Genomic DNA, 27,804 nt, shown 5'->3' with positions numbered 1-27,804 from the left:
AAAAATTAAAAGCATGAAGGTGAAATAAATTCTATTTTCCCCAATTTCAGACAATCCATTGAACAACGAAAATTCCAGGACCCACTCTTCTGTGATTGCAACAAGCAAGCTATCAGTAAAACCTTCCATCTTCCACAAAGATGCTGCTACATTAGAACCCCCATCTTCTGCTAAGATTACCTTTCAGTGTAAACACACAAGTGCCCTTTCTTCCCATGTTTTGAATAAGGAAGATTTAATTGAAGAACTTCCACAGCCAAACAACATAGAAAAATGTCTAGATCATTCAGCTGCTTCTTTTACAAATGAAAGTACTTACTCCATGAAATACCCTGGATCTTTGAGCAATTCTGTCCATTCAGAAAACTCTCATAAAGAAAGTAAGAAAGATACCCTCCCAGTATCTTCCTGTGAAAGTAGTATTTTTGATTATGAAGAGGATATTCCATCTGTTACAAGACAGGCACCAAGTAGAAAGTATACAAATATTAGAAAAATTGATAAGGATGCCCCTTTTATACACATGAACCGTCATAGTAGTGAAAGTACATTGGGCAAAAATTCTTTCAACTTTTCTGACCTAAGTCATTCAAAAAGTAAGTTATCCTCTGAAGGAAATGAAAAAGGAAACAGCACAGCTCTGAATAGTTTATTCCCTTCATCATTAACTGAAAATTGTGACTTGCTCTCATGCTCAGGAGAAAATAGAACTATGGTACATTCTCTTGATAGCATTGCTGATGAAAGTGGGCTAAATAAACTTAAAATTAGATATGAAGAGTTTCAAGAACATAAAACAGAAAAGCCAAGCCTCAGCCAGCAAGCAGCACATTATATGTTTTTTCCCAGTGTTGTTCTTTCTAACTGTCTCAGTAGACCACAGAAACTCTCTCCTGTCACATACAAACTACAACCCAGCAGTAAACAGTCCCGGTTAAAAATGAATAAAAAGAAGTTTATAGGTCATCAGGAGACTTCTACCAAAACTAGTGAGACTGTGTCCACAAAAGATAATTGTATACAAAATAATCCTTGTAATCCTGAGAAGGATAACGGATTGGCGAGTGATCTAATTAAAGTCACCCGTGGAGCTTTTGAAAATAAAACACCTGCAGACGATTTTATAGACTGTCACTTTGGAGATGGAACCTTAGAAACTGAACAGTCCTTAGGATTGTATGGAAATAAATATACACTTAGAGCCAAACGCAAGGTGAATTATGAGACTGAAGATAGTGAGTCAAGTTTTGTAACACACAACTCAAAAATTAGCCTACCTCATCCCATGGAAATTGGTGAAAGTTTAGATGGAACTCTCAAAGCTCGAAAACGAAGAAAAATGTCTAAAAAGCTACCCCCTGTCATCATAAAGTATATTATTATTAATAGATTTAGAGGGAGAAAAAATATGCTTGTGAAGCTAGGAAAAATAGACTCTAAAGAAAAACAAGTTATATTGACAGAGGAAAAAATGGAACTATATAAAAAGCTTGCACCTTTGAAGGATTTTTGGCCAAAAGTTCCTGACTCCCCTGCAACCAAATATCCCATTTATCCACTAACACCAAAGAAAAGTCACAGAAGAAAATCAAAACATAAGTCTGCTAAGAAAAAAACTGGTAAGCAACAAAGGACAAATAGTGAAAATATTAAAAGAACTTTGTCTTTCAGGCGAAAACGGTCACATGCCATCCTGTCACCTCCCTTGCCATCTTACAATGCTGAAACCGAAGACTGTGACTTGAATTATAGTGATGTTATGTCTAAACTAGGTTTTCTTTCTGAGAGAAGCACAAGTCCCATAAATTCTTCTCCCCCTCGCTGCTGGTCTCCCACAGATCCAAGAGCTGAAGAAATGATGGCTGCTGCAGATAAAGAAACAGTGCTTTTTAAGGGTCCTAATGCATGTAATAACAAGACTGTTAATTCTCGTATGGAAAAAAATAGTCGAGCAAGAGCACAGGTTAAGAAATCAAAAACTAAGCTTGTTAATCCCTCTGTAGTTACTAAGAAAAGGAACAAACGGAATCAGACAAATAAAGTAGGAGATGATGGAAAAAAGAAACAGAGAGCAAAACAGAAACAAAAAACAAATGAGAAAGCTATGTCAAGAAAACATACAACAATTAAAGATGAAAAAATAAAATCTCAGTCTGGTGCTGAAGTTAAGTTTGTGCTGAAACATCAGAATGTGTCTGAGACCTCAAATAATTCTGGAGGCTCTCAATTACTTTTTAAACAGAAAGATGTGTCACTAATGGGCTCTGCTATAGATCATCCCCTTTCTGCTCCCCTGCCCACTGGAATTCATGCACAACAAAATTTATCTGGCTGTTTTTCTTCTTTTTTAGAAAGCAAGAAGCCTGTAGATTTGCAAACATTCCCCAGCTCACGAGATGATTTGCATTCATCAGTTGTTTGTAGTTCTTTGGGACCTGGAATCTCAAAAATTAATGTTCAGAGGTCTCATAATCAAAATACTATGTTTACTCTAAAAGAATCAACCTTAATTCAAAAAAATATATTTGATCTTTCCAACCATTTGTCTCAGGTAGCCCAGAATACACAGATATCTTCGGGTATAATGTCTCCAAAGACAGAAGAGAATGCAAATACACAAAAAAGTTATTTGTCATCTATCGGGAAGTTAAATGAATATCGTAATTCTTTAGAATCAAAGCCAGACCAGGCATATGCCCCTAATTTTTTGCATTGCAAAGACAGTCAGCAGCAGATTGTGTGCATGGCAGAACAGTCAAAGCACAGTGAAACTTGTTCTCCAGGAAATGCAGCTTCAGAGGAAAGCCAAATGCCTAATAATTGCTTTGTAACTTCCTTGAGAAGTCCAATCAAACAAATAGCATGGGAGCAAAAACAAAGGGGCTTTATTTTAGATATGTCCAATTTTAAACCTGAAAAGGTAAAACAGAGGTCGTTGTCAGAAGCAATTTCACAAACCAAAGCACTTTCTCAGTGTAAAAGTCGAAATGTGTCAACACCTTCAGCATTTGGTGAAGGCCAGTCTGGACTGGCAGTTCTAAAAGAATTGTTACAAAAAAGACAGCAGAAAGCACAAAATGCAAATATTATGCAAGACCCATTACCTAATAAACACCAACCAAACAAAAATATTTCTGGTTCCCTTGAGCAAAACAAAACAATTAAACGAACACGATCAGTAACAGCTTCAAGAAAACCTCGAACTCCCAGAACTACAAAACCTAAAGAAAAAGTTCCCAAACTTCTTAAAGTAGACTCTCTAAATTTACAAAACTCTGGCCAGTTGGATAACTCTCTATCAGATGACAGTCCCATCTTTTTTTCAGATCCAGGTTTTGAGAGCTGTTACTCACTTGAAGATAGCTTGTCTCCTGAACATAATTATAATTTTGATATTAATACAATAGGTCAAACTGGATTTTGTAGCTTTTATTCTGGAAGTCAGTTTGTCCCAGCTGATCAGAATTTGCCTCAGAAATTCTTAAGTGATGCAGTTCAGGATCTTTTCCCAGGACAAACCATAGAAAAAAATGAGTTTTTAAGTCATGATAACCAGAAGTGTGATGAAGACAAACATCATGCCTCAGACTCAACCTCGTGGATTAGATCTAGCACTCTAAGTCCTGAACTATTTGAGAAATCATCAGTTGATAACAATGAGAATCATCGCCACAACCAGTGGAAAAGTACCTTCCATCCTCTAACAAATCGCTCTAATTCAATAATGGATTCTTTCTGTGTCCAGCAGGCAGAGGACTGTCTAAATGAAAAATCCAGATTGAATAGGAGTTCAGTAAGCAAAGAAGTGTTTCTTAGTCTCTCACAGCCAGGCACTTCAGACTGGATTCAAGGTCATACCAGAAAAGAGATGCAACAGTCTCTTGACTCAGTCAATACCTCTTTTACTACAATACTATCCTCCCCTGATGGTGAACTTCTGGATGCAGCCTCTGAAGATTTAGAATTGTATGTTTCAAGAAACAATGATATATTGACACCAACTCCCGATAGTTCACCAAGGTCTACCAGCTCTCCCTCACAATCTAAAAACGGCAGTTTCACCCCTCGAACTGCTCACATTCTGAAACCACTTATGTCCCCACCAAGTAGGGAAGAAATTATGGCAACTTTGTTGGATCATGACCTTTCAGAAACTATTTACCAGGAACCATTTTGCAGTAATCCTTCTGATGTACCAGAAAAGCCCAGGTAATCAGAATTATTTTTTCTCCTTGAGTCACTCTGAGTACTTATAATGAATATAACATTGGTACCTGACTGCTTGTGTTCTGGGTGTAATATACTGTATTTATAAGTAAATCATTGTAAAAGTGGTTCGTAATTAGGACTTCTGAGAAAATTCACAAACTAGCTGGATGGTTGCACCTTGAGAACTTTAAGCTGATAAGTGTTGGTCTTCAATCTTACTGTTAACACTGTGTCAACATCAGGGATTAGAGATGCAGAGGCTCACCGTGACATGATGCCAGATTAAGAAGGATGTGATAATACTTAAGCACATTTATCATTTTAAAAATGGTGTTTATTTCTAAAATTGTAAATTTTTACAATTTTTGAAAGAACTTAAATATGTTTGGAAATGAGTATATATGTTTTAAGTACTTTCCGGTATATCTCTAAATGAAGATTATTTTAACTTGTTTGTATTATAATATATCATTTTCTTTTCATGTTGCCAACATCTTCAATCGTATTGTTACTCCTATTAGTTTGTCCAGTTATTAGGGATACAAGATGGACTTGACTTCTCCTTATCTCTCGTTTTTTAAAAGAAGGTTAATTGAACATAATAATAAAAAAAAATAACCATACAAATAGACTATTTGAAAAGGAAATAATCTCATAGTTCTCTGTGGTAAATATGAGAAAATGTTAGCTAATCCTCTGAAATTTCTCCCTCAATAATGAACTTGAATTTCTTCAGGCTGTTGGAAACAAAATCATTGCAAAGGAATTGGTAATGTGGGTCAGACTAGTACAAAGATTTGTGAATAGAGAGAATTTGAATCCATGTAAGAAGCTCTTACTCAAAATAGGAATAGTCAAACTAAAATCCATAGAAAATAAATATACTGTAGCCAGATGCTGTGCCAAAATGAATCCTAAAATATTAATTTGGTGCCATGATAAAGAATAATTTTAAAATAAAACACCAGTAATATGTAACCCAGTAACATTTAAAAAAAAAAATCTTTTCAGAGAGGCAGTAGACAGATGCATACACACATACACATATACACAGCCAATAGCAAAACACAAAGGCATCAGTATCGGTTTATTTATAAGCCAGTAGTTAAGTAGGTATTCTGTACCTCTTGCATCACCAAGGTAGACTATAACTGATGGGAACTAAGTTGGGAACATAACTTAACCCAGGCCATTTAAGTGATGATTTTTGTTCCTACCCCCCACCCCCTATGTCTTTTATCCCATTTACCTAACCAGTTGCAAGGAGAGGCAGTTCATTTCAGTCATCCAGTCAGAAGCAGAGGAGGCTGGCTAAGACTTCTGCAGCTGATTTAGCTTAGTCTAAAGGATAGAAGAGAGATGAAGAGTCACCTACGGCAAGAAGCCACACCACGTGTGTACAGTAACCTTCAGCAGCACCGTGTTCTTGACCCCGGTAGAAAAGACACAGTGAATACCAGGATTTTACCCAGCAGATCAGCAATAATCCTGCAGGAGTCTATTTAAGAAGGGTTTGAGAAAAAGTGATCAGAAATACAGGTTAAAAGTTTCCTCCCCTAAAGATTAGAAGTGGAAGACAGAAAATTTCTTCCCCAGCCTTCCTAATACACAGTTCTACAGTTTTGTTTTGCTTGGTACCTATGTGTGGTCTTTTAACACAAACGGGACTCTTTCTTTTATTTCACTTCCAGAATATCTGAATGTCTGTTCCTTAAGCATTAGTTGCCATTATTTGGGGGGCTTTGGCTTTTATCAGTAGTGATTATGGTATATGTTTTTAACTGAACTATTTTTTTTCCATCTCGAGCCTTGCATATCTAATTTTTAATTCTGTTACCTTACCATGTGTTAGTCATTAACTCTGTTGCTGTTAGTTGTTGTCCAACTTTGAGACTTGTCATGCAGCTGAAATAAAAGGACGATAGTCATTATTTTTGAAAAACAATTTTTAGTATAAAACTATTCACTATATTAAATTTAGGAGGTATAAAAGAATAAAAGTCCCACAATTTCTCTACCTATTGACAACCACTCAGTATTTTAATGTGGGTTTTTTTTTGTTGTTTGTTTGTTTGTTTTTTAAGATTTTTATTTATTTTGAGAGAGAGAGAGAGCATGAGAGGGGAGGTCAGAGGGAGAAGCAAACTCCCCATAGAGCTGGGAGCCCGATGTGGGACTTGATCCCAGGACTCGGGGACCATGACCTGAGTCGAAGGCAATTGCTTAACCAACTGAGCCACCCAGGCGCCCTAATGTGGTTTTTTATTTTAGTTTTTTTAAATGTATAGTTTTTATTTTGTTCTGTTTTATGAAATGTGATCTTACTATAGTCACAGTATTGCATACAGATTTTTTTCACCTAATATTATAAACATTTTCCAAATTACAAGTTTCTGGAAACATCATTTTAATGACTACATGATAAATCCTATCATATGTATGTTTTATTGAACAGAAAGTTTGTTCCCTGTTCTGCCAGTATAGATAATTATGTGATTATTGTTTTCTTCATGAAGCACATTCTTGTATTTTGGGGTTTTTCCATATAGTCTTAGAAGTAGGATTACTAAAAAAAGGAAGACTCTTGATGTATATTATGACATGAGTTGTAGCAATAACCACACTGTTGACATATTCAAGAGAGCTGAATTTACCATACCTCACCAGTTTTTGTTATTTTTTACTTCATTATGATCTCTGTATCATTAATATTAGAGTTGGCTATGTCACATAACACATGAACTCATTTTCTTCAGTAGCGATAATCTTTCTTCTGATTCTTCATATAGCTGGGAGGTGGTTACAGAGTTAACTATTAAGGCCAAAGTCTTTCCACGTAAAGGGGAAAAGCACCTGTGGTAATCCTTCTGCTCCAAATCAGAAAACATGAATCCAGTTCATTGAGTTTTATGTAGAGAATAACCAGGATATTTGGGAAATCATGCCCTAGAAAAAGTAACTGAAAAAACTAAGAACTTATCTTCATATCCAGGAAAGAGATACCATAAGGAAGAAAAAATAGATTTTCTTGTTGCAAAAGACAGAGACAGTACCAGGGGATATATGTTAGAGAAAGAAGTTTAACTTGATATTTCCAACTATTGAAAAATAAATGCGGCTACCTTTTAATAGTGATTCCCCACATACACATACATTATCAGCATTTATGCTATGTATTCTGTGGCCTCTGCCAACTTAAAGTTCTTAATGTTAGTGTTAAGCCTTGCCATGTATAGGGGAGTAAGAATATGGTAATTTATCTCAATTGTGTGTGATTTTTTTAATGTTTGAAAGGACTTGGGGCAGTACAAAGATATATTTGAACTGACTGGTTTTGCTAAACTACTGTAGCTACTAGGGAATGTCTAGAGAGGCTGTAGATAAGATCCAGGGAGATGATCTCTAATGATAAAATTATTCCATTCTTTTTATTCATATGTGGTGACAGTGGAGAGTTATTTGAGTAGAGGAAAGGAATATGATCAGTTTGTGTCCTCTCCTTGGAGAAAAGGAGGCTTCATGGGGCACTTAAAACAAAAAAAAAATACCTTCTTTCCTGGTATTGATGATTCCTTTCAAAGGAAATTAATTTAGTAGCATATACCTGAGAAGAAAAACATGTTAAGACTAGAAAGAGTGTACCTATATTAAATATGTAGTGAGAGGGCACAGAAAGGGAAGAAATGGGCATTTTTTAAGAATTCAAAAGAAACTTCAAAAAAAATCTTTAGGATAGGGAGCTATATATTTTGGTAATTGCTCTTTGAGACAAAACAGGTGTTCTAAAATATGTTGTTTATAGGGAGATCGGTGGACGGCTTCTCATGGTAGAAACTCGACTTCCAAATGATCTGGCTGAGTTTGAGGGAGACTTTTCCTTGGAAGGACTTCGTCTGTGGAAAACAGCATTCTCAGCAATGACTCAGAATCCAAGACCAGGGTCACCCCTTCGCAATGGCCAGGCAGTGGTCAATAAAGGGTCAAGTAATAGCTATAAAATGGTTGAAGATAAAAAAATTGTGATTATGCCTTGCAAATGTGCCCCAAGTCGACAACTGGTTCAAGCATGGCTTCAAGCCAAAGAAGAATATGAACGTTCCAAGAAACTGTCTAAAACTGAGCCAACTGGAGTTGTAAAATCTGCTGAGAACTTCAGCTCTTTAGTTAACCCAGATGACAAACCTGTAGTGCCTCCAAAAATGAGTACAGCTCCCCATACACTCCCCACCACAGCACATACCAAGGAAGATGTTGATAACGCCCAGATTGCTTTACAAGCACCAACTACGGGTTGTAGTCGAACTATAAGTGAAAACCAGGCACTGCCACCAGTTGTTTCCACAAATGATGCTGAGAAAGTTGAAGATGATGATGATGATGACTACTATGTTAGTTATAGCTCCCCTGATTCTCCAGTAATTCCGCCTTGGCAACAGGCAACATCCCCAGATTCTAAAACTTTAAATGGAGATGAGAGACCCACATCACCAGTAGAGGAACTACATTCCCTGAATATTGAGAATATCTTAAAACCAGTAAAAGATGGTATACAGAAAAGCCCCTGCAGTGAGCCTCTGGAGCCTCTAGTGATATCTCCAATTAATGTTAGGGCGAGGACTGGAATATGTGACCCACTCCGCCTTCACAGTACACCAATTGTACAGAGAAAACTTCTGGAAAGGCTTCCTGAAGCAAGTAGCCTGAGCCCTTTATCAACAGGTGAGTTTACAAATAACAGAAGGACTTCAAAGTTCTTTTTCAAAGATGTAGAAATGAAAACATTAGACTATGTAATGGAATTCAGAGCTTTTTAATGTGATTTTTTAAATATGTTTTTTAAATTTAAATTTAATTAACATGTAGTGTATTATTAGTTCCAGAGGTAGAGTTCAGTGACTCATCATTCTTACATAATACCCAGTGCTCATTATATCATGTGCCCTCCTTAATGTCCATCACTCCATTACTCCATCCCACCACCCCTCTCCCATCCAGCAATCCTCAGTTTGTTTCCCATGATTAAAGAGTCTCTTATGGCTTGTCTCCCTCTCTGATTTTATCTTGTTTTATTTTTCCCTCCCTTCCCCTATGATCCTCTGTTTTGCTTCTTAAATTCTGCCTCATGAGTGAGATCATATGGTAATTGTCTTTCTGATCGACTTATTTCACTTAGCATAATACCCTTTAGTTCCATCCCTGTCGTTGCAAGTAGCAAAATTTCTTTTTTGATGGCTGCATAATATTCCTGTGTGTGTGTGTGTGTGTGTGTGTGTGTGTGCACGCACGCGTGATATCTTCTTTATCCATTTATCTGTCAGTGGACATCTGGACTCTTTCTGTAGTGTGGCTATTGTGGGCGTGGCTGCTATAAACATTGGGGTGCAGGCGCTCCTTCAGAATCCCTAGGAGTGCAATTTCTGGGTCTTAGGGTAGCTCTGTGTTCAGCTTTTTGAGGAACCTCCATACTGTTTTCCAGAATGGCTGCACCAGCTTGCATTCCTCCCAAGAGTGTAAGAGGATTCTCCTTACTCTGCATCCTCACCAGCATCTGTCATTTCCTGAGTAGTTAATTTTAGCCATTCTGACAGATGTGAGGTGCTATATCATTATGGTTTTGATTTGTATTTCCCTGGTGCCAAGTGACATTGAGCATTATTTTATGTGTCTGTTGACCATTTGTACGTCGTCTTTGGAGAAATGTCTGTATCTTCTGCCCATTCCTTGATTGGAACATTTATTCTTTGGGTATTAAGTTTCGTAAGTTCTTTATAGATTTCGGATACTAGTCCTTTATCTGATAAGACATTTGCAAATACCTTTTTCCATTCTGTTGGTTATCTTTTGGTTTTGTTGACTGTTTCCTTCGCTGTGCAAAAACTTTTTATCTTGATGAATTCATAGTAGTTCATTTTTGCCTTTGTTTCCCTTGCCTTTGGAGACATGTCTAGCAAGAAGTTGCTGTGGCCGAGGTCACAGAGGTTGCTGCCTGTGTTGTCCTCTAAGATTTTGATGGATTCTTGTCTCACATTTAGGTCTTTCATCCATTTTGAATCTATTTTGGTGCGTGGTGTAAGCAAATGGTCCAGTTTCATTCTTCCGCATGTGGCTGTCCAATTTTTCCAGCGCCATTTGTTGAAGAGATTGTCTTTTTTCCATTAGAAAAACTCCTTACTGTTTTTTTTCCATTGGAAAAACTCATTACTGTTTTGTGGAAGATTAGTTGACCATAGAGTTGAGGTTCCATTTCAGGGTTCTGTATTCTGTTCCATTGATCCATGAGTCTGTTTTTATGCCAGTACTATACTGTCTTGTTGATTACAGTTTTGTAATAGAGCTTGAATTCAAGGAATTTTGATGCTACCAGCTTTTTTTTCTTTCTCAACATCATTCTGGGTATTTGGGGTCTTTTCTGGTTCCATACAAATTTTAGGATTATTTGTCCCATTTCTGTGAAAAAAAAAAAAAAAAAAAGGCTGGTGGTATTTTGATAGGGGTTTCATCAAATGTATGGATTGCTTTAGATAGCATAGACATTTCAACAATATTTGTTCTTCCAATCCATGAGCATGGAACATTTTTCCATTTCTTTGGATCTTCCTCCATTTCTTTCATGAGTGTTCTATAGTTTTCTGAGTACAGATCCTTTGCCTCTTTGGTTTGATTTAGTTCTACATATCTTACGGTGTGGGGTGCAATTGCAAATGGGATCGACTCCTCAGTTTCTGTCTTGTTAGTGTATAGAAATGCAACTGCTTTCTGTGCATTGATTTCTGTGCATTGCTGGAATTCTGTATGAATTCTAGCAATTTTGGGGTGGAGTCTTTTGGGTTTTACACAGAGAGTGTCATATCATCTGCAAAGAGTGAGAGTTTGATTTCTTCTTTGCAGATTCAGATGCCTTTAATTCTTTTTGTTTGCTGATTGCTGAGGCTAGGGCTCTACTACTGTGTTGAACAGTCGTGATAGTGGACATCCTTGTCATGTTCCTGACCTTGGGGGAAAGCTCTCAGTTTTTCCCCCATTGAGAATGATAATTTGCTCTGGACTTTTCATATATGGCTTTTATGATATTGAGATATGTACCCTTTATCCCTACACTGTGAAAAGTTTTAATCAAGAAAGGATGCTATACTTCAGATGCTTTTTCTGCATCTGCTGAGAGTATCATATGGTTCTTGTTCTTTCTTTTATTAATGTAGTGTATTACATTGATTTACGAATGTTAAGCCACCCTTGCAGCCCAGGGGTAAGTCCCACTTGGTTGTGGTGAATAATCCTTTTAATGTACTGTTGGATCCTATTGGCTAGTATCTTGGTGAGAATTTTTGCATCCATGTTAATCAGGAATATTGGTCTGTAGTTCTTTTTGGTGGGGTCTTTGTCTAGTTTGGGGATCAAGGTAATGCTGGCCTCATAGAAAGAGTTTGGAAGTTATCCTTCCATTTCTATTTTTTGAAATAGCTTCAGAAAAATAGGTATGAATTCTTCAAATGTTTGTTAGGAGTCTCCTGGGAAGCCATCTGGTCCTGGACCCTTGTTTGCTGGGAGATTTTTTATTACTGCTTCAATTTATTTGCTGGTTATGGGTCTGTTCAGGTTTTCTGTTTCTTTCTACTTCTGTTTTGGTAGTTCATATGTATCTAGGAATGCATCTCTTTCTTCCAGATTGCCTAATTTATTGGCATGTAGTTGCTCATGATATGTTCTTATAATTGTTCCTATTTATTTGGTGTTGGTTGTGATCTCTCTTCTTTCATTCATGATTTTATTAATTTGGATCCTTTCTCTTCTTTTTGATAAGTCTGGCCAGGGGTTTATCAATCTTACTAATTCTTTCAAAGAACCAGCTCCTAGTTTCATTGATTTGTTCTATTGTTCTTTTGGTTTTTATTTCGTTGGTTTCTGCTCTGATCTTTATAAATTCTCTTCTCCTGCTGGATTTAGGCTTTACTTGCTGTTCTTTCTCCAGCTCCTTTGTGTAGGGTTAGGTTGTATACTTGCGACCTTTCTTGTTTCTTGAGAAAGGCTTGTATTGCTATGTATTTTCCTCTTAGGACCACCTTTGCTACATCCCAAAGGTTTTGAACAGTTGTGTTTTCATTTTTATTTGTTTCTATGAATTTTTTAAAATTCTTTAATTTCCTGGTTGACCCATTCATTCTTAAGTAGTATGCTCTTTAACGTTAACTCCATGTATTTGTGTTCTTTCCAAATTTCCTCTTGTGATTGGGTTCAAGTTTCAAAGCATTGAAGTCTGAAAATATATAGGGAATGATCCCAATCTTTTGGTACCAGTTTAGACCTGAAAATCAGAGCTTTTTAAATGAAATCTTAACTCCACTAATGAGAAGTTATTATTATTATTTTATCATGTCCTATAAAGTCATCAATTATCACATGGAAACTTTATCTTTCTGCTGTGAAATCTATTTATAGATGCTTCCATCATATGTTCTTTTGCTTGCTGGGTGAAATATAGGAGCCCTCTCAGAAGCTTTCCTTTTTCTCAACTTGATTTTTCCCACTGGCTTTAACATATACCCAACTCTCTCCCACTCTTTAAGATATAAAGAAAACCAAAAACCTGCCTTGATCTTATTCCTGCAGCTTCTACTTTTTTCCTGTTCTTCAAAACCAGATTTCTTATAATTTGACAACTCCCATTTCTTTACCTCCTACTCATTTCTTAGCCCACTCAACATTCAATTCTGCCCCCATCATTCCACTAATATGGCTCTTGTAAAGATTTTCAAAAAAATTTCATGTAGCTAAAGCCAGTATATGTTTTCTTGGTGTTCCTGTCATGTGCCCTCTTTAAACAGCCATTGTTCTATCGACCATACCTTCCTTCTTGGAGCTTTCAGTCCCCTTGGCTTTTCTCCTACTCCTATGTCTGCCTACTTGCTTTCCTTTGAAGCTTTACTCAGTATTTTCTCCCTAAATAAGTGAGCTCCTACCCACAGGATTACTACAGATAACTTACAGATTTAAACTTCAAGTTCAGAACTCTCTTAACCTCCAATCTAGCTGTCTATTTGGCATTTCTGTTTGAATGCTCAAAAGCATCACAAGGTCAGTATTTTTCTTCTCCTTCTCCTCCTTCTCCTCCTCCTCCTCCTCCTCCTTCTTCTCCTTCTTCTCCTTCTCCTTCTTCTTCTCCTTCTCCTCCTCCTCCTCCTTCCCCCCTTCTCCCTCCTCCTCCTCCTCCTTCTTGTTTTTTAGATGAGGGAGAGGGGAAAGGAGGAAAGAGGTCCTAAACAGGCTCCACACCCAGCACGGAACCCAGTGCGGGGCTTGATCCCTCAACCCTGAGATCAAAACCTGAGCCAAAATCAAGGCAGACACTCAACTGACTGAACCACTCTGGCACCCCATAATGTCATTGTTTTTAAAAACTCAATTTATGATCTCACAGTATACATTTGCCACCGGTCATCCTGTGTACTCATACACACAAACATACATGCCCACACATAAAAGCCCCTGTGGTTCTTTTTTGGTTTTCCTTACTTAAGTGAATAGTACAACCATCTCTCTGTCACTGAATTACACAACTCAGAAACATGGGATTTGTTTGTAACACCCACCTGATTCCTTTATCCCCCATTCTCTCTAGTCTATTACCAGCCAAGTCCTGTCACTTTTTTGTTTCCCAAATTACCCAAATCTCTCTGTTGTTTTCTCTACTCTACCACCACAACCTTAGGCCAAGCTGTCATCATCTCACCTGGATGTCTGTCCTAGCCTTCTTTCCACCCACAATGATTTCCACTTCTTTTGCTTGGTAATCAGGAAAAATTCTTACTCAGTTCCTAGTTAATTACTACTCTTTCTTCTGATTTTAGCATAAAAAAGCCTTCCTGATCTCCCTAATAAAAATCCCAGCTATATTCCCCTTTGTCATACTTACCCCAGTTATAATTTTATTTTGCTGAATGCATTTGATGAGTATCTTATTCTCACTCTAGACCCTGTGAGGGAAGAGACTCTATTTTTTCCTCATCATAAATAATTGATGAATATATAAATAAATGAATTAAATGATTGCCTAGGATATGACGGAAGTATAAAACTCAATAATTAAAATAAAAATGTTTTTTAAAAATACAGAATTTTAAAGTTATTTTAGTGGGGATCAGAAGTTTGAATTAGTTTTATTTTTAAATTATGAAGTCTTTGGGGGGAATTAATAGGACAATAGAACAGTACTCACAAATGGTCCTCAGGAGTTTGGAATAACAAAAATTAAAGGTAATTTTGATGTACAAATTAATGACATTTCTTTCTACAGAACCAAAAACCCAGAAATTGAGTCATAAGAAAGGAAGTAATACTGACACTCTTGGAAGAGTACTCTTAACACAAGCAAAGGTAACTATGCTAAACATACTTATTGTTCAGTGGAAGATCCATTCTTAGATTTCAGTTAGATAATTGATAACTTTGTGTCTCAATTTTTAAAAATTTTATTATATTTTTGCATCATTTTATTTACATATCTTTGAGACAACAAGAAATTGCCTAATTTTTTTTTAGTTTTTTTTTTGTTGTTGGGATCTAAAAGATTCTTATATGTAAATACAAATATTACAGAGAAAGTGAATATGATAGCCAAAATGTGGATTATGAGGATACAAATACATTAACTGATTACTGGCAAAATCAGAACAATCCAATGACAGCAGAGCTCAAGTAAGTGATTTTTGATCCCACCAAAAATATATCCTTTTTCTTGGTTTATTACTTTTTTCTCAACTATAACATTGATTTTTTTCAGTTCATTTTACTAAGTAGTAAAGGAAAGCAACATTATTTACTCCTAAAACTAAAAAATCTTAAATATCTTTATTCAAATACTAAAAATATAGTAATAGTTAGAAATATATGATTATGTTAAAAAAAGGTATACATTAGACATGTATCCTTAAAAATAGATGACAGAAATCACTTCCGTATTGGTTACATCTCATTAATATTAACCACATAAAATATGTTTCAGCATTTCTATTTTAGAACTAAATACTTTTAAAAAGCTTACATTTTTAAATAAATATTGTTGAATTACAAGCTATTTATATTAAAGAATAAGTACAAATGTGTTGTGAGCGTAAATCAACATTGGGGGGAATGGTTAATGGATCTGGAAATTAGAAAAAAATATTTTAAAAAAATAGATTCTATTTTTTCTAAACCCTTCAAGATGATTTACATTTTCATTCATCTTTCAGACACATGTTGTGTTAGAGTAAAATACAGACCCACATTTTCAAATCTTATAGAAACTTTAGTCAACCTGGTTGCACATACATTGCCTGCTTGTTTGCTATACTTCCAAGAAAGGTCAAGACAAATGTCCATGTGGTGTAAATGTCAGCTCTCCAACAAGACTTATTTTCATTATTTGGGGTTTATAAACTAAAGATCGACATTTGGTTTGCTTACAGATTATATCAGATATTTCTACATATACCCAGTTCTGATACCTTGAATTACTAGCATGAAAAGAATGTTAATAAAATATTTAGTTTCTTCTTGGGTCTGAAGAGATGGTACTAGGTTATCATGTATTACTAAACACATAAAGCAGATTATCTAAGTAGGAATAAGTGATCAAAAAAAAGAAAATGATTGCTTATTTATCTTTTTCTGGCTATGTGTTGTTGTTGTTTTTTTTAATAGAATCAATTTGCAGCAGTAAATACCCCAAAGAAAGAAACTTCTCAGATTGACGGACCATCTTTAAACAATACCTACGGTTTCAAAGTCAGCATACAAAACTTACAGGAGGCAAAAGCTTTACATGAGGTAAAATTGCAACAGTGGCACATACACTATTTAACCTCTCATGTTTTATTCTGTGGACAAGTATGGACATCTATTACGGAGGGTGGAATACATTGAATTCTGTGCCTATTAATCTTCATTTTGTTATTAGTTTATATATCCATATAAGATAAAGAAACCTTTTTGGGTTTTATTTTTTGTTTTTTGGGGTTTTGGAGAAACTTTTGAAGTAGCCATCAGTTATTGAGACTGCTTTGTGATTTCACAATTTTCACAAATCTTATAGCTGAAGTTTGGTTTATAGAAGCTGAAATTAGAAAAGCCTTTATAACTATTCTTTATGTTATTCTGGGATTGTTAAATTAAGATGTTATATCCTAAATGAGATATTTACTTGTGTTTTCTACTTGTTTGGTTCAGTTAATCAGTGCTTGCTAATTCATTGCTACGATTCTATTGTTACCTTCACAGCACAGACCATATGCCAAAGGGTAGGCAGCCATCTTATAAATATGTACGTCAATCACAGGACATACTAAAAAATAAAGAAAATTTATCTGTATTAAAGAAAACACAACTCAGAGCATATCTCTGTCAGGCATTAAGGTGGAAATTAGAGTATATTTTCATTGTTTACATACCTGTGCTGGCCACCACTAGCAATGTGGCTATTGAGAATTTAAAATTTGTCTTATCCATCTAGGAAGTGAATTCTAAATTTCATTTAATTGTACATAATTTAGATTTAAAAACTGATACTTGACTCCTTTGTTAGAAAATGGTTAAGTATGTTTGGAACAACTTAGGTATTTAAAACTACTTTTTCAGGGCGCCTGGGTGACTCAGTGGGTTAAGCCTCTGCCTTCAGCTCAGGTCATGATCTCAGTGTCCTGGGATCGAGCCCCACATCGGGCTCTCTGCTCAGCGGGGAGCCTGCTTCCCCTTCTCTCTGCCTACTTGTGATGTCTGTCTGTCTGTCTGTCTGTCTCTCTCTCTGTCAAATAAATAAATAAAATCTTTTAAAAAAACTACTTTTTCAATTATAAATTTTACAATAATACAAACCAAGTATTTCCGTATAAAAATTTAACATCAGCATTGAAATGTGCTGTAAATGTAAATGCACAACAGATTTTAAAGACTTAATAGGAACAAAGAATGTAAAATATCACATAATATCACATTAGTAATGTTTTATATTGATTACATGTTGAAAGGGTGATATTTTAGATATTTAGATATTTTAAATGAAAATATTTTTAAATTAACCTATTTTTACTTTTTTTAATGTAACTACTAGAAAATTTAAAATTACATGTGACTTTCATGATATTTCTATTGAACAGTTTTATGTCTTTGCCCTTAGAGCACAAAATTTGATTTTTTATTTTTGTATATTTGTTCTCAAGTCAATTCTGTCTTAAACTGTTCTAAGGATAGATGAGCATAGTCTAAGAAAAATTCAAATATTGTCCTCATTTTCATCTAAATTGGAGCTAAGATTTGTATTTTTTTAGAAATTGGAACATAGTCTAATTCCCTAATTACTTGAACATTGCTTTTTTCAACAGCATTTAGTTCCTGCTTTATACCTACTTGGCCTTGTACCATATCCCTCGAAGCCTAGATAAATTAAGTAATAAACTCAGGAATAGATATCTTATGAAGTACAGACCCAAAATTAGGGAAAAAAATATGTGATAAAAATATTTATTAAAGCAAATTTTATAGACCTTAGAAAAGACTCATTACATATGATTATCCTTTAATTATTTGAAGGATTATTCTCCTTGTGCTCTTACATTATTTCTCCATAACGCCATTGCAGAATCATGAACCCTCTTGAAGTTAAAATCACTTAGAAGTTATGGTAGGTTGCTCACAGCTTCTTCCCTAAGCGGGCTTTCATCTCAACATGTACTCCAAACTGCCACCTGGTGGTCACATTGGGAATGAGCAAAAAAAAAAATCTACAGTATCTATGCCATTCCTTTTTCTAGGGAATTGTGTCCATAGCTTTTTTTCCTTTGTGTTCTGTTATGCTGCACTAATTTCCCTCTCTTCTGCATATCCATTCTCCGTACAGAAGAGAGGGGTTATAATCCTCATCCTCCTTTGTCACCCACCTCTTTCTTAGTCACACTCAGTAAATCTCTCCATCTCTTGATTTCATGTTTGCTTAAAAAAATGCCCCTAAGATCAGTAGTGCATTGTATATCAAGGAATAGAATGGCAAAATTTGAATGTGCAGTTTGGCCTACTAAATAAGAAGACCTCCACAAATCTTTTGATGTGAAATTGTCTTCAGTCTTCTTCATAGTCTGCTTTTTCATCCTTTTCTAAATAAACTGTTTTTGTTGTTGTTGTTTTGTTTCGGTTTCGTTTGGTTTTAGTTTAGGGAGAGGTTTCCCAGTTTAGATTTTTTAACTTACCAAATTAATATGTGATTATTGTCTAAAAAAAATCAAGCCTGAAGAGCATACATTTAAAAGTAGAAGTTCTTTCCCTTTGCTCCCCATTTTACTTAGTTTGATGTTTTTAATATTTAGAAACAGCAGTATATATTCAAAGAAAATAGTAGATTTGTGGATATTTGTTTTATTCTTGTGCTTTATATATGTATAATTAATGTTCTTTACATATTAAGAAGTATTTAATTACAAACTTACTAATGCACGCAGGGCAAACAGATTTACAGTGAAAATTAAGCTTACCTCCCACATCAGACTCTAAACAGTGTCCTTCCCCAAAGACAGTATAAGCAGTTCTTTATTTTTATGTCTCTTTGCAGAAATTTTCTGTACATGTGCTTTAACATTTTTACATACATAAACACACGCTACACTCACTGGTTCCACTTTTCAGTGTATTATGGTGATCTTTCCATATTAGGACATTTAGATCTGTTTCGTTCTTTTGAAAACTGTAAAAGTTACAGAATATTTATTATATGTAGCCTTTATGGGATGTCACATAATTTATGTAACCAGTCGCCAACTGATAAACATTTATGTTTTTAGTCTTTTATGAACTATAAAAGACTGGAAATATAATTTTTAATGAACATCCTCATACATAAATATTGACTACATGTGAGTATATCTGCAGGATGTATTTCAGGAATAGAATTGCTAGATCAAAGGAGATGTCCATTTTTAATTTTTTTTTTAAGATTTTATTTATTTATTTGACAGACAGAGATCACAAGCAGGCAGAGAGGCAAGCAGAGAGAGAGGAAGGGAAGCAGGCTCCCCGCCGAGCAGAGAGCCCGATGCGGGGCTCGATCCCAGGACCCTGGGATCATGACTTGAGCCGAAGGCAGAGGCTTTAACCCCCTGAGCCACCCAGGCGCCCCTCCATTTTTAATTTTGATAGATATTTCTAAATTGTCCTCCAAAGAGGTCTATCAAATTCTGCGTCCATCACTAGGGAGAGCCTTGTATTTACATTTCTTCATGCGAAATAAATACTGAACACAGTCCTTCCATTAAATTTGTATGATTTTAATAATTACCAATACTGGAGGAGTAGTCTCCTCTTTTCCATTGCCACATATATGTACATTATTGGTACAGTGATGGCTATAATTCCATGGCTGTAATCATGAATCCAACCTATGTTTTATTTTTTTACCTAAAGTTTCTACTTATTTTGTCTTGGTTTTTAAGAAGAGAACTAAGGATTACAGTTCAGAGTTTTTATAAGCATAGGAATATAAGTGCAAAAAACAAAATACTACTTTTTTGCATATATGTTAAAGAGAAAATATACATGGGCAAAAATCTATTGTGTAGTTGATGGCATATAATTCTTACAATATTTTTTTCAGGAAAAACTATAATTAAAAACTTACCTAGTACATACAGAAGTAAATTGTGGTAGTAGAGAATTAATAGGAATTTCAAAATAAAATACACCTTTCTTTTTAGTCTAAACTAGAGGTGAAACCATAGTTAACTGGGTAGAAAGTGCAAAGTAACAGATTTTGACTCAAAATACAAGCACTTGGGCTAGTCATTCTCTTTCTCAATATTTGAGAAACTTGAGAGGTACTGCATGTATTTTAGAGAAATCTTTTTAAGTATATGTTGTCACTGAGAAATTATATCACAACCAGTTTTTCTAAAATAAAAACATGAATTGATTCAATCTAATCTTGGAAGTAAAAATCTTTAGTCCTAATCTGTGGAGTATTAGATTGTGTTTGTGTCCTTTATGGCCATTTTTTCCCATAATTTTACACATATTTCTTTGGAGTCTTAGTGAAACATTTCTTTCAACATGTCTCAAAAAGTTGTCTAAAATCATCATTTTTATTTCCTTTTGTAGATACAGAATCTTACCCTAATCAGTGTGGAGTTACATGCTCGAACTAGACGAGACTTAGAACCAGATCCGGAATTTGATCCAATCTGTGCTCTGTTTTACTGCATCTCATCTGACACTCCACTACCAGATACAGACAAAACAGAACTCACAGGTGTTATAGTGATTGATAAAGACAAGACAGTCTCCAGCCAAGGTATTGTTTATTTTTATTAATTTTATACCTACCCACCCTAGGATGAACCTTTTAATGGGACAATTTCTGTGCTAGAGATCTAAACCAAGTACCAGGAACTCCTTTTTAAAATGTGTACTAAAGTAGGAGTAGGAAGTATTCTGTATAGCTTTGTCCTGGATTCATTAGTCTTACTTGATTTATTGTCCAGAGTCAGAAGCATTTAATAGAAAGCTATTAATAAAATTTTCAATTAACATATCTAATTTGTTCTGAATACTATTTTATAAAATAATAATTGCTAATACTGAATTAAAATGATTATCTTTAGGTTGGGTGGACAAACTTACATATGCATTGCTAGTATTTTGCTGCTAATAGTTTTTTTGTTTTGTTTTGTTTTTTTCTTTTAAGAAGTTACTAGGGTAAGTTAATGGATTATAAGACTTTAAAGATACATTCCAATTTTGTTTATATCTCTTCCTAAATACACACATTTTTGATTTAGACATTCTTCATAGAGTATACCACATAAAGGCATTTTATACACTATCAAGTGTTCGTGTTCTGCAGTTTTGAATAGTAATATGTGAATTCAGTCCATTGAGGAGGAAGTCTTAGCACAGAACAAAACCATATAGGAATTTGCAGTCTAATCAGTGGTGTGCTTGAGCTGACTTTTACCAATTCACAAGCCAGTTGTTAAATGTTTATGAATTTTTGAACTGGTTGATGTCGTATTGGTAGTTTGATATCAGCCATGGTGGGGAGTCTTACATTATGGAAATAAGCAAGCACTGAAAATCAGGGCTTTTTTTTTTTTTTTTTTTTCATTGAGAAATAGTTATAAACTTTTTTTTTAAATGAAATGTTTTCTGAGTTCTAAACCAATGGTTCCAGAAAGCTTTGGCATGCAATGTCTTCATAAATACAGGATGATATGGTACATACTCTTTTATAACACATAGTTCCTTAAAACTCAGCATACCATTTATTGAAATACTCTCTACTAAGCAAAGCTCTTTCCATGGGAAGAGTAAAGACAGAAGCAAAGTAATAAAATTTCTTTTGGGGGGAGATGTTATTACTTGAGGCATTTGGTAAATACAGACTTTTCAAGAAAATAACTGAAAAAATAAAATTTGACTTTTCAGTTGCATATTAAACTAGAAAATCTTTAAGAAAGTTTTCAAGAAATTGAGTTAATGAAGTATTTACTTTGGGGAACACTCTTAACTTGAAGTATTTCAGTAGCATAATTTCACTCAAAAATAAGACATTATGTTACTTATACAGTTACGTGTAATAAACATTTTGCTTGTTTCTTAGATATCAGGTACCAGACCCCATTACTGATTAGATCTGGAATTACAGGACTGGAAGTTACCTATGCACCTGATGAGAAGGCACTTTTTCAAGAAATTGCAGATATAATAAAGAGGTATTGTTTTGTATTTTCTGATTTTTCTGGTTTTTGTTCAGAGTCCTTTCTTGCTATTGAATAACATGGGCGAAAATAGGAAAAAGGAAGTAAATCCCTTCCTGGGGCCCTTAAAAGTTATCTTTGGAAAAATTTTGCCCTCACCTCCCACCACCATCACCATTTCCAGCAGGTTAGGGATGGCAAAAAGTTTAAAAGGTCTGTGAAAGAGATACTGGCTTAGCCTCTAGCTTTCCCAGTTGGATTTTAGCATAATTTTTCTATGGTGGTGAAATAATGGGTACTAAATTTAAATTGTATTATTCACTAAATAAGCTTCTACCTCGGGAGCCAACCATCCTTTCAGCACCTTTTTTTTGTTTTTCTTAAATGTTTTCTGATTTCTAAACCAAGTTTCCGAAAAGCTTTGGCTTGCAATCTGTTCATAAATATAGGACTATGCGATACATACTCATTTGTAATACGTGCTTCCTTAAAAATCTCTTTTGATCATTTGGTAGTTGGCCTGATAGTTGGTTGATAGTAGAATCTTGTCAAAATTTATGAAAAGGATTTTTTTAAAACAAAAGTATTTTAATTTAAAAATAAGAAAATGCAAAAGATTTAATTACTTTAAGACTATAACTTTTGATAGCTATGGGCCCTCTTATTAAATGCTTCACTTTTCTAGGAACTTAATGTTTCTGCCCCATACTAGGCTTAGGTTTTTAAATACCTAAAGTAGGCTAGAAAATACTCCTTGGATCTTAATGTATGGATAAAATCTGTCCGTGAGCATGTCATTACACTCGACCCTTTCTGTTTTGCTTTCTGTAGTTTGCTTTCTATAGTTGAACTTTTTCTGTTAAAACTGAGACAATATTTTGCAAGAAAGATAAACATAATATTCTACAGACTGAATATCTGATTGAATCCCACCCAGATGGGTTAACATAAACCATTTTTAAATTTAGAAGACCAGAAAATGTTTTCAGCAAAATAAAATTAACTGTCAGGGCATCAAAAATAATATACTGGTACCCGTCACTCTAGGGAGGTAAAAAGAGGTAAGTATTTTTACTATTTATACCACTGAAGACTGGATGGATTCCCATCCATTTGAGTCTTGTCATGCCTACTTTTTATCTTCTCACAGAGGTTGTCATCCGTATGTCAGATGCTTCAGTGCTCACACTTTTATTTCTGCAAGCAACTTAGCAACAAGTAAATGCAAAGTTTCAGTCAATACTGCTTTGTGTGCCAGCACACGTCCAGTAATATCCCTGGGCTTTGTAAGCTTGTGTTTTCCTCATATATTCCTATCAGGCTTATCTGCCAGCATTGAGAATTTTGTCCGTCATTTACAAGTGTAGTGACTTCATGTCCATAACATGAATTATATTAGTCACTAGGAAGAATGCAGTAAACAAAACCAATTTCTGGTTCGTACTCTAAAAGATCATATGATTATTATAAAGAGAAGAAGAGTGCTTAAATATCAACATTTCAGTTCTGTAGTGTCCTTTATATGTTATTCTAAACAACCCCTGAAAATATTATTTCATTCTTTCAGCCCATTTGTTGAGTACCTAATCAACACAGGCTTTGTTAAAAGGGTAAACTTTGGAATCAGCTAGCTCTGTAATTTTTTTTTTAAGAAAATGGCTTTTATTATATGCTTCTACATCTATATTTTAAATATGTGTATCTTAATGGAAGATGTTACTTGAAAGATGGGTTTTAATTTTTATTACAGTTAATTAACATACAGTGTTATATTAGTTTCAGGTGTACCACACAGTGATTCAACACTTCGGTACAACACCTGGTACTCATCAAAGCAAGTGCATCCCTTAATCCACATCATCTGTTTCACCCATCCCCCTCACCCACTTCCCTTCTGGTAACCATCAGTTTGTTCTCTATAGCTAAGAGGCTGATTCGTGGTTTGTCTGTCTCTCTCCCCTCCCCCCACATGACCTTTTGCTTATTTGTTTTGTTTCTTGAAGTCAACATATGAGTGAAGTCATATGGTATTTGTCTTTCTCTGACTGACTTATTTCACTTAGCATTATACCCTAGCTCCATCCATGTTGCATCTGTATTTTTGTCTTGAGCAAGTACTTATCTCTCTAAGCTTTAGCTTCCTCATTTATAAAATAGGTAATAAGTATGAGTTAAATGAGGGACACCTCGGTGGCTCATTCGGTTAAGTAGCCGAGTCTTGATTTCAGCTCAAATCATAATCTCAGGGTTGTGAGATTGACCCTGCGTTGGACTCTGTACTGGGCCTGGAGCCTGCTTAAGATCTCTAGCTCCCTCTCACTCCATCTCCTCCCCACACCACCCTCCCCCCCATAAAAAAGAAGAAGAAAGTTAAATGAGGTAATGTACGTAAAACTTTTAGCCTGGTCAATACATAAATGTTTGCTGTGAGTGTAAGGTATAGTGCTAGGTGCCAAATAAAAATTGAATAAAATATAGGTGCATACTTTCAGAGTTTTATTGTCTTTATTTATTCATTCTTAATATTTACCTCCTCAGATGGAAAACATAAAAAGTAGTAGGAAGTGGTATTTAAAAAGTTAAACCAAATGCATTGTTTTGTCATTTCTCTTTCTATATTTCCTTGAACTATTAATAATTTTACATTTTTCCCAGCCTCCCTAACTTAAATATAAGCTTTGATTTCTTCCTTTTTCTCTTCCCTCCATCCATATATTACATTTTATCCATATAACCTCAGGATTATGTTTCAAGATCATTCCTTTCCCCCATCCCCACCAATTGCCACTGCCCTAGTTAGAACCCCCCATCTCTCTTGTGTCCAGATATTAATGAGTTATTTAAAGTTTTAGTTGTGAAGCAGCTTTTTTTTTTCTGCCTAAGCAAATAAATTGTTTTCATATTTCTGCTGCTGCTTGCGTTTTCTCCAGTTGATTTTTCCTTCATCACCAGACCCATCTACCCAACCTTGTTCTTTCCATAACTTTCAGAAACCAAATAAAGTAGATAAAATTCACCAAAGTTGAAGAACAAGTTACAAAGATTTTGTTATTGTGACCAAATGTTTTCACAGAAGAAATGAAATCCTTGAGATTTTGAACTTGAGACATGGTTTCATAACTTTAAGAGTCTGTTAAGACAAAATGGCTTGTAGGTCAAAAAAAAAAAATGATCTGAAAAATATTAAAACAATACCCAATTCTTCTAAAGGAATAAAATCTATTTAATCAATTAAAAGCAGCACAGAATAACTTTTTTTTTCCCAGCAGTCATCTCTAGCAGTAGTGATTAATAAAAGACAACTTTTTAAAAAGAAATATATTTTCGGGATGCCTGGGTGGCTCAGTTGGTTAAGTGTCTGCCTTCAGCTCAGGTCATGACCCAGGGTCCTGGGATTGAGTCCCACATCAGGTTCCATTCTGGAGCCTGCTTCTCCCTCTGTCTGCCGCTCTCCCTGCTTGTGTGTGCTCTCTCTCTCTGACAAATAAAATCTTTTAAAAAATAAAAATAAATAAAAATATTTTTTTAAAACATCAAAAAGTAAATGTATTTAACCAACTCTATTAGTCAGGTGCCACAACACAGCAGAGTAGCTTACTGGAATAATAATTCTGGCAGTGATAAGATGTTTTATGAATCAGAGAAATTCAGTAAAGAAGTCAGAACTATATAGGATTTATCAAAGAAGGGCTCTTTAACCTATCTAGCATCCTCTTCACGTACCTATGCTTAGAAATGAAAATCAAGGCCAACTGTGGCACATTGTAATTCCTATTCTGAGTTATTCTTGGTACTAAAGCAGTTGGCTGCATCGGTTCTTTCTTAAGTGCATGGGAATCCTTTGAATCTCCCATCCCTGATAATCCCTAGAGCCACTTGATATAATATTTCTACCCCAGTTTCTCAAATTTAGACAATACATAGTTTTCGGGGTGATGCACTTTGTCATTCAGATAACTACCCTGAAAGAGTCTTACCTTAATGGAAGAATTGATGAAATTGCTATCAACAAAGATATGTTAACATATTAGATGTTATGTTAGAAGACAAATGAGCAGGAAGAGTGTTGGGAGACCTCTCTTTTCTTGCGTGTTCTAGGATCTTTCTGGACTTTTTGTTTAGGTATTAGTCTACCCTTTTAGCCTCTGGTCTCTGAGACTTAAGTATTTGCCTCATTGTTGCATAATCCCTTGATTTCTTTTCCTTCCCCACGCTTATGCCTAACCCCTGCTCTTCTAAAATTACCAGCCATGTGGCACTTTCTCCCAAGAAAACACCTTTTTATAGGTTGGTGAAAAGATCCATTTGGCTGTTCTATTAAATTAATCAGTAGGTGGTCCTTAAATTAAGTGGCTTTCTCAGAAATTTCAACCCAATTTGTAATTTGGAGCATTATTGTAGTTTCTAAGTTTTTGTTCTCAAATTGTGTCTATGATAATTTGCTCTCTTCCTTACATAACTTTCTCACTGAGGTAAATCTTCAAGTTTATTTTCCCTTCTGCTATCACCAAGCGTTCTATGGTGGTCACCATGAAAGTACTAAGAGGAGCCACAAAGAGGCTGTTTCTGGGTTGGATGCACATTGTCGGTTCAGTCTTAACCATTGCAACTGTGCGGCTGTAGTGAGCACGTTTTTCTCTTAGTTTCTAATGCTTAGCTTCCCCACATTAATCTCACCCCTGTTAATATTTCAGTGTTCCATTAAACTGAGTCACCTTCTCTTAAGTTTAGAGGACAAACTTGTCATTACTGAGGCCTTACTTCACGTGAGGACCAAATCATTGCTAAAATTAAGTGAGAAAAGGAAGACATTTTCATTTTCTTTCTCAACATTAAACCCCTTTAAGACAGTATAGGTTAGAAGTGGCAACAAAATGATCTGGGGGGTGATCTTTTTCAGAATGGTATCCACGCATGCCTTCATATCTCACCCTGCCCCCATGATAGTCTCAATCATACGCTCACTCTTAAAACTTCAGTGTTAATGCCTCTCTCCCGCCCGTTTTTTTTTCCTCGCACCCTAGTTTCTATCCACTTCTTTCCTAAGTAATATCAAATAAATAGTAAAAACTATGGTTACTTTACAAAAGTAGCTTCAAATCAGGAACCCTAATCGCCCTGTTCCTTACTGTATAGAAATTATTTAGGTACCATGTCTCCATCCGAGAAGACATAAGGGGAAGAACCCATTCTTTTGAGTAAAGGTTCAAATCTGTGGTCCTTGAATAATTTTTTCATTCCTTTTAGGTACGATCCTGATATTCTGCTAGGATATGAGATTCAGATGCATTCCTGGGGTTACCTCTTACAAAGGGCTGCTGCCTTAAGTGTTGACTTATGTCAGATGATCTCTCGGGTGCCAGGTATGAAGCACTGTGAATATTTTATGGTTCAACAACAGAGCAAATTACAAAGTAAATAAAGACACGATGTTTAAACAGTACTATTCTAATTTTTAATACTAAATTGTGTAAGTTCTAGATATAGCATAACTCCATTATGGACAAATCCAAAAATCAAGAAAAGTAAAAAAAAAAAAAAACTCCCATCTCACTGCTATATAGGCTATTAAAGTTTTTTTTTTTTTTCCCTTTCAGTCATTTTGCATGTGTATATCTAGGTCTCTTTTTATATAACTTTAATCATACATATATCCCATTTTTGTTATGCTTCCTTCATTTTGCATCTCATAAGTATTTTTTCTATATTATGAGATAGTCTTCCTCATAATCATTATGAAACACATTTTTTTGGTTGATGTACCATAATTTTATTTTGTCTGGGTCTAAGTTTTATCCTTTTGGTTATAAGGAAGGAGAAGATGACATAGGGACACCAGCTATTGATTTTTAGTAAGGCATCAGGCTGAAAACGTGCATGGATT

At 35.1% G+C, this 27,804-nt stretch overlaps 1 protein-coding gene across 4 annotated transcripts in view; it reads left to right on the top strand.

Annotated features, from left to right (window-relative positions):
* The window catches only part of REV3L (REV3 like, DNA directed polymerase zeta catalytic subunit), a 183,020-nt gene that overhangs the window by 99,509 nt on the left and 55,707 nt on the right, over positions 1 to 27,804 (top strand). For all 4 annotated transcript variants that reach the window (XM_032858330.1, XM_032858329.1, XM_032858328.1 and 1 more), the window contains exons 13-19: positions 51 to 4,209; positions 8,012 to 8,928; positions 14,501 to 14,580; positions 15,889 to 16,014; positions 20,323 to 20,515; positions 21,824 to 21,935; positions 27,168 to 27,283. In XM_032858330.1, coding sequence (XP_032714221.1) covers positions 51 to 4,209; positions 8,012 to 8,928; positions 14,501 to 14,580; positions 15,889 to 16,014; positions 20,323 to 20,515; positions 21,824 to 21,935; positions 27,168 to 27,283 — 5,703 coding nt within the window. The remainder of the gene's footprint in view (positions 1 to 50; positions 4,210 to 8,011; positions 8,929 to 14,500; positions 14,581 to 15,888; positions 16,015 to 20,322; positions 20,516 to 21,823; positions 21,936 to 27,167; positions 27,284 to 27,804) is intronic.

Source organism: Lontra canadensis, unplaced genomic scaffold, assembly GCF_010015895.1.
Source record: "Lontra canadensis isolate GAN:19392208 unplaced genomic scaffold, GSC_riverotter_1.0 scaffold14, whole genome shotgun sequence".
NCBI lineage: Eukaryota > Metazoa > Chordata > Mammalia > Carnivora > Mustelidae > Lontra > Lontra canadensis.
This window is presented reverse-complemented; position numbering and strand designations above follow the sequence as displayed.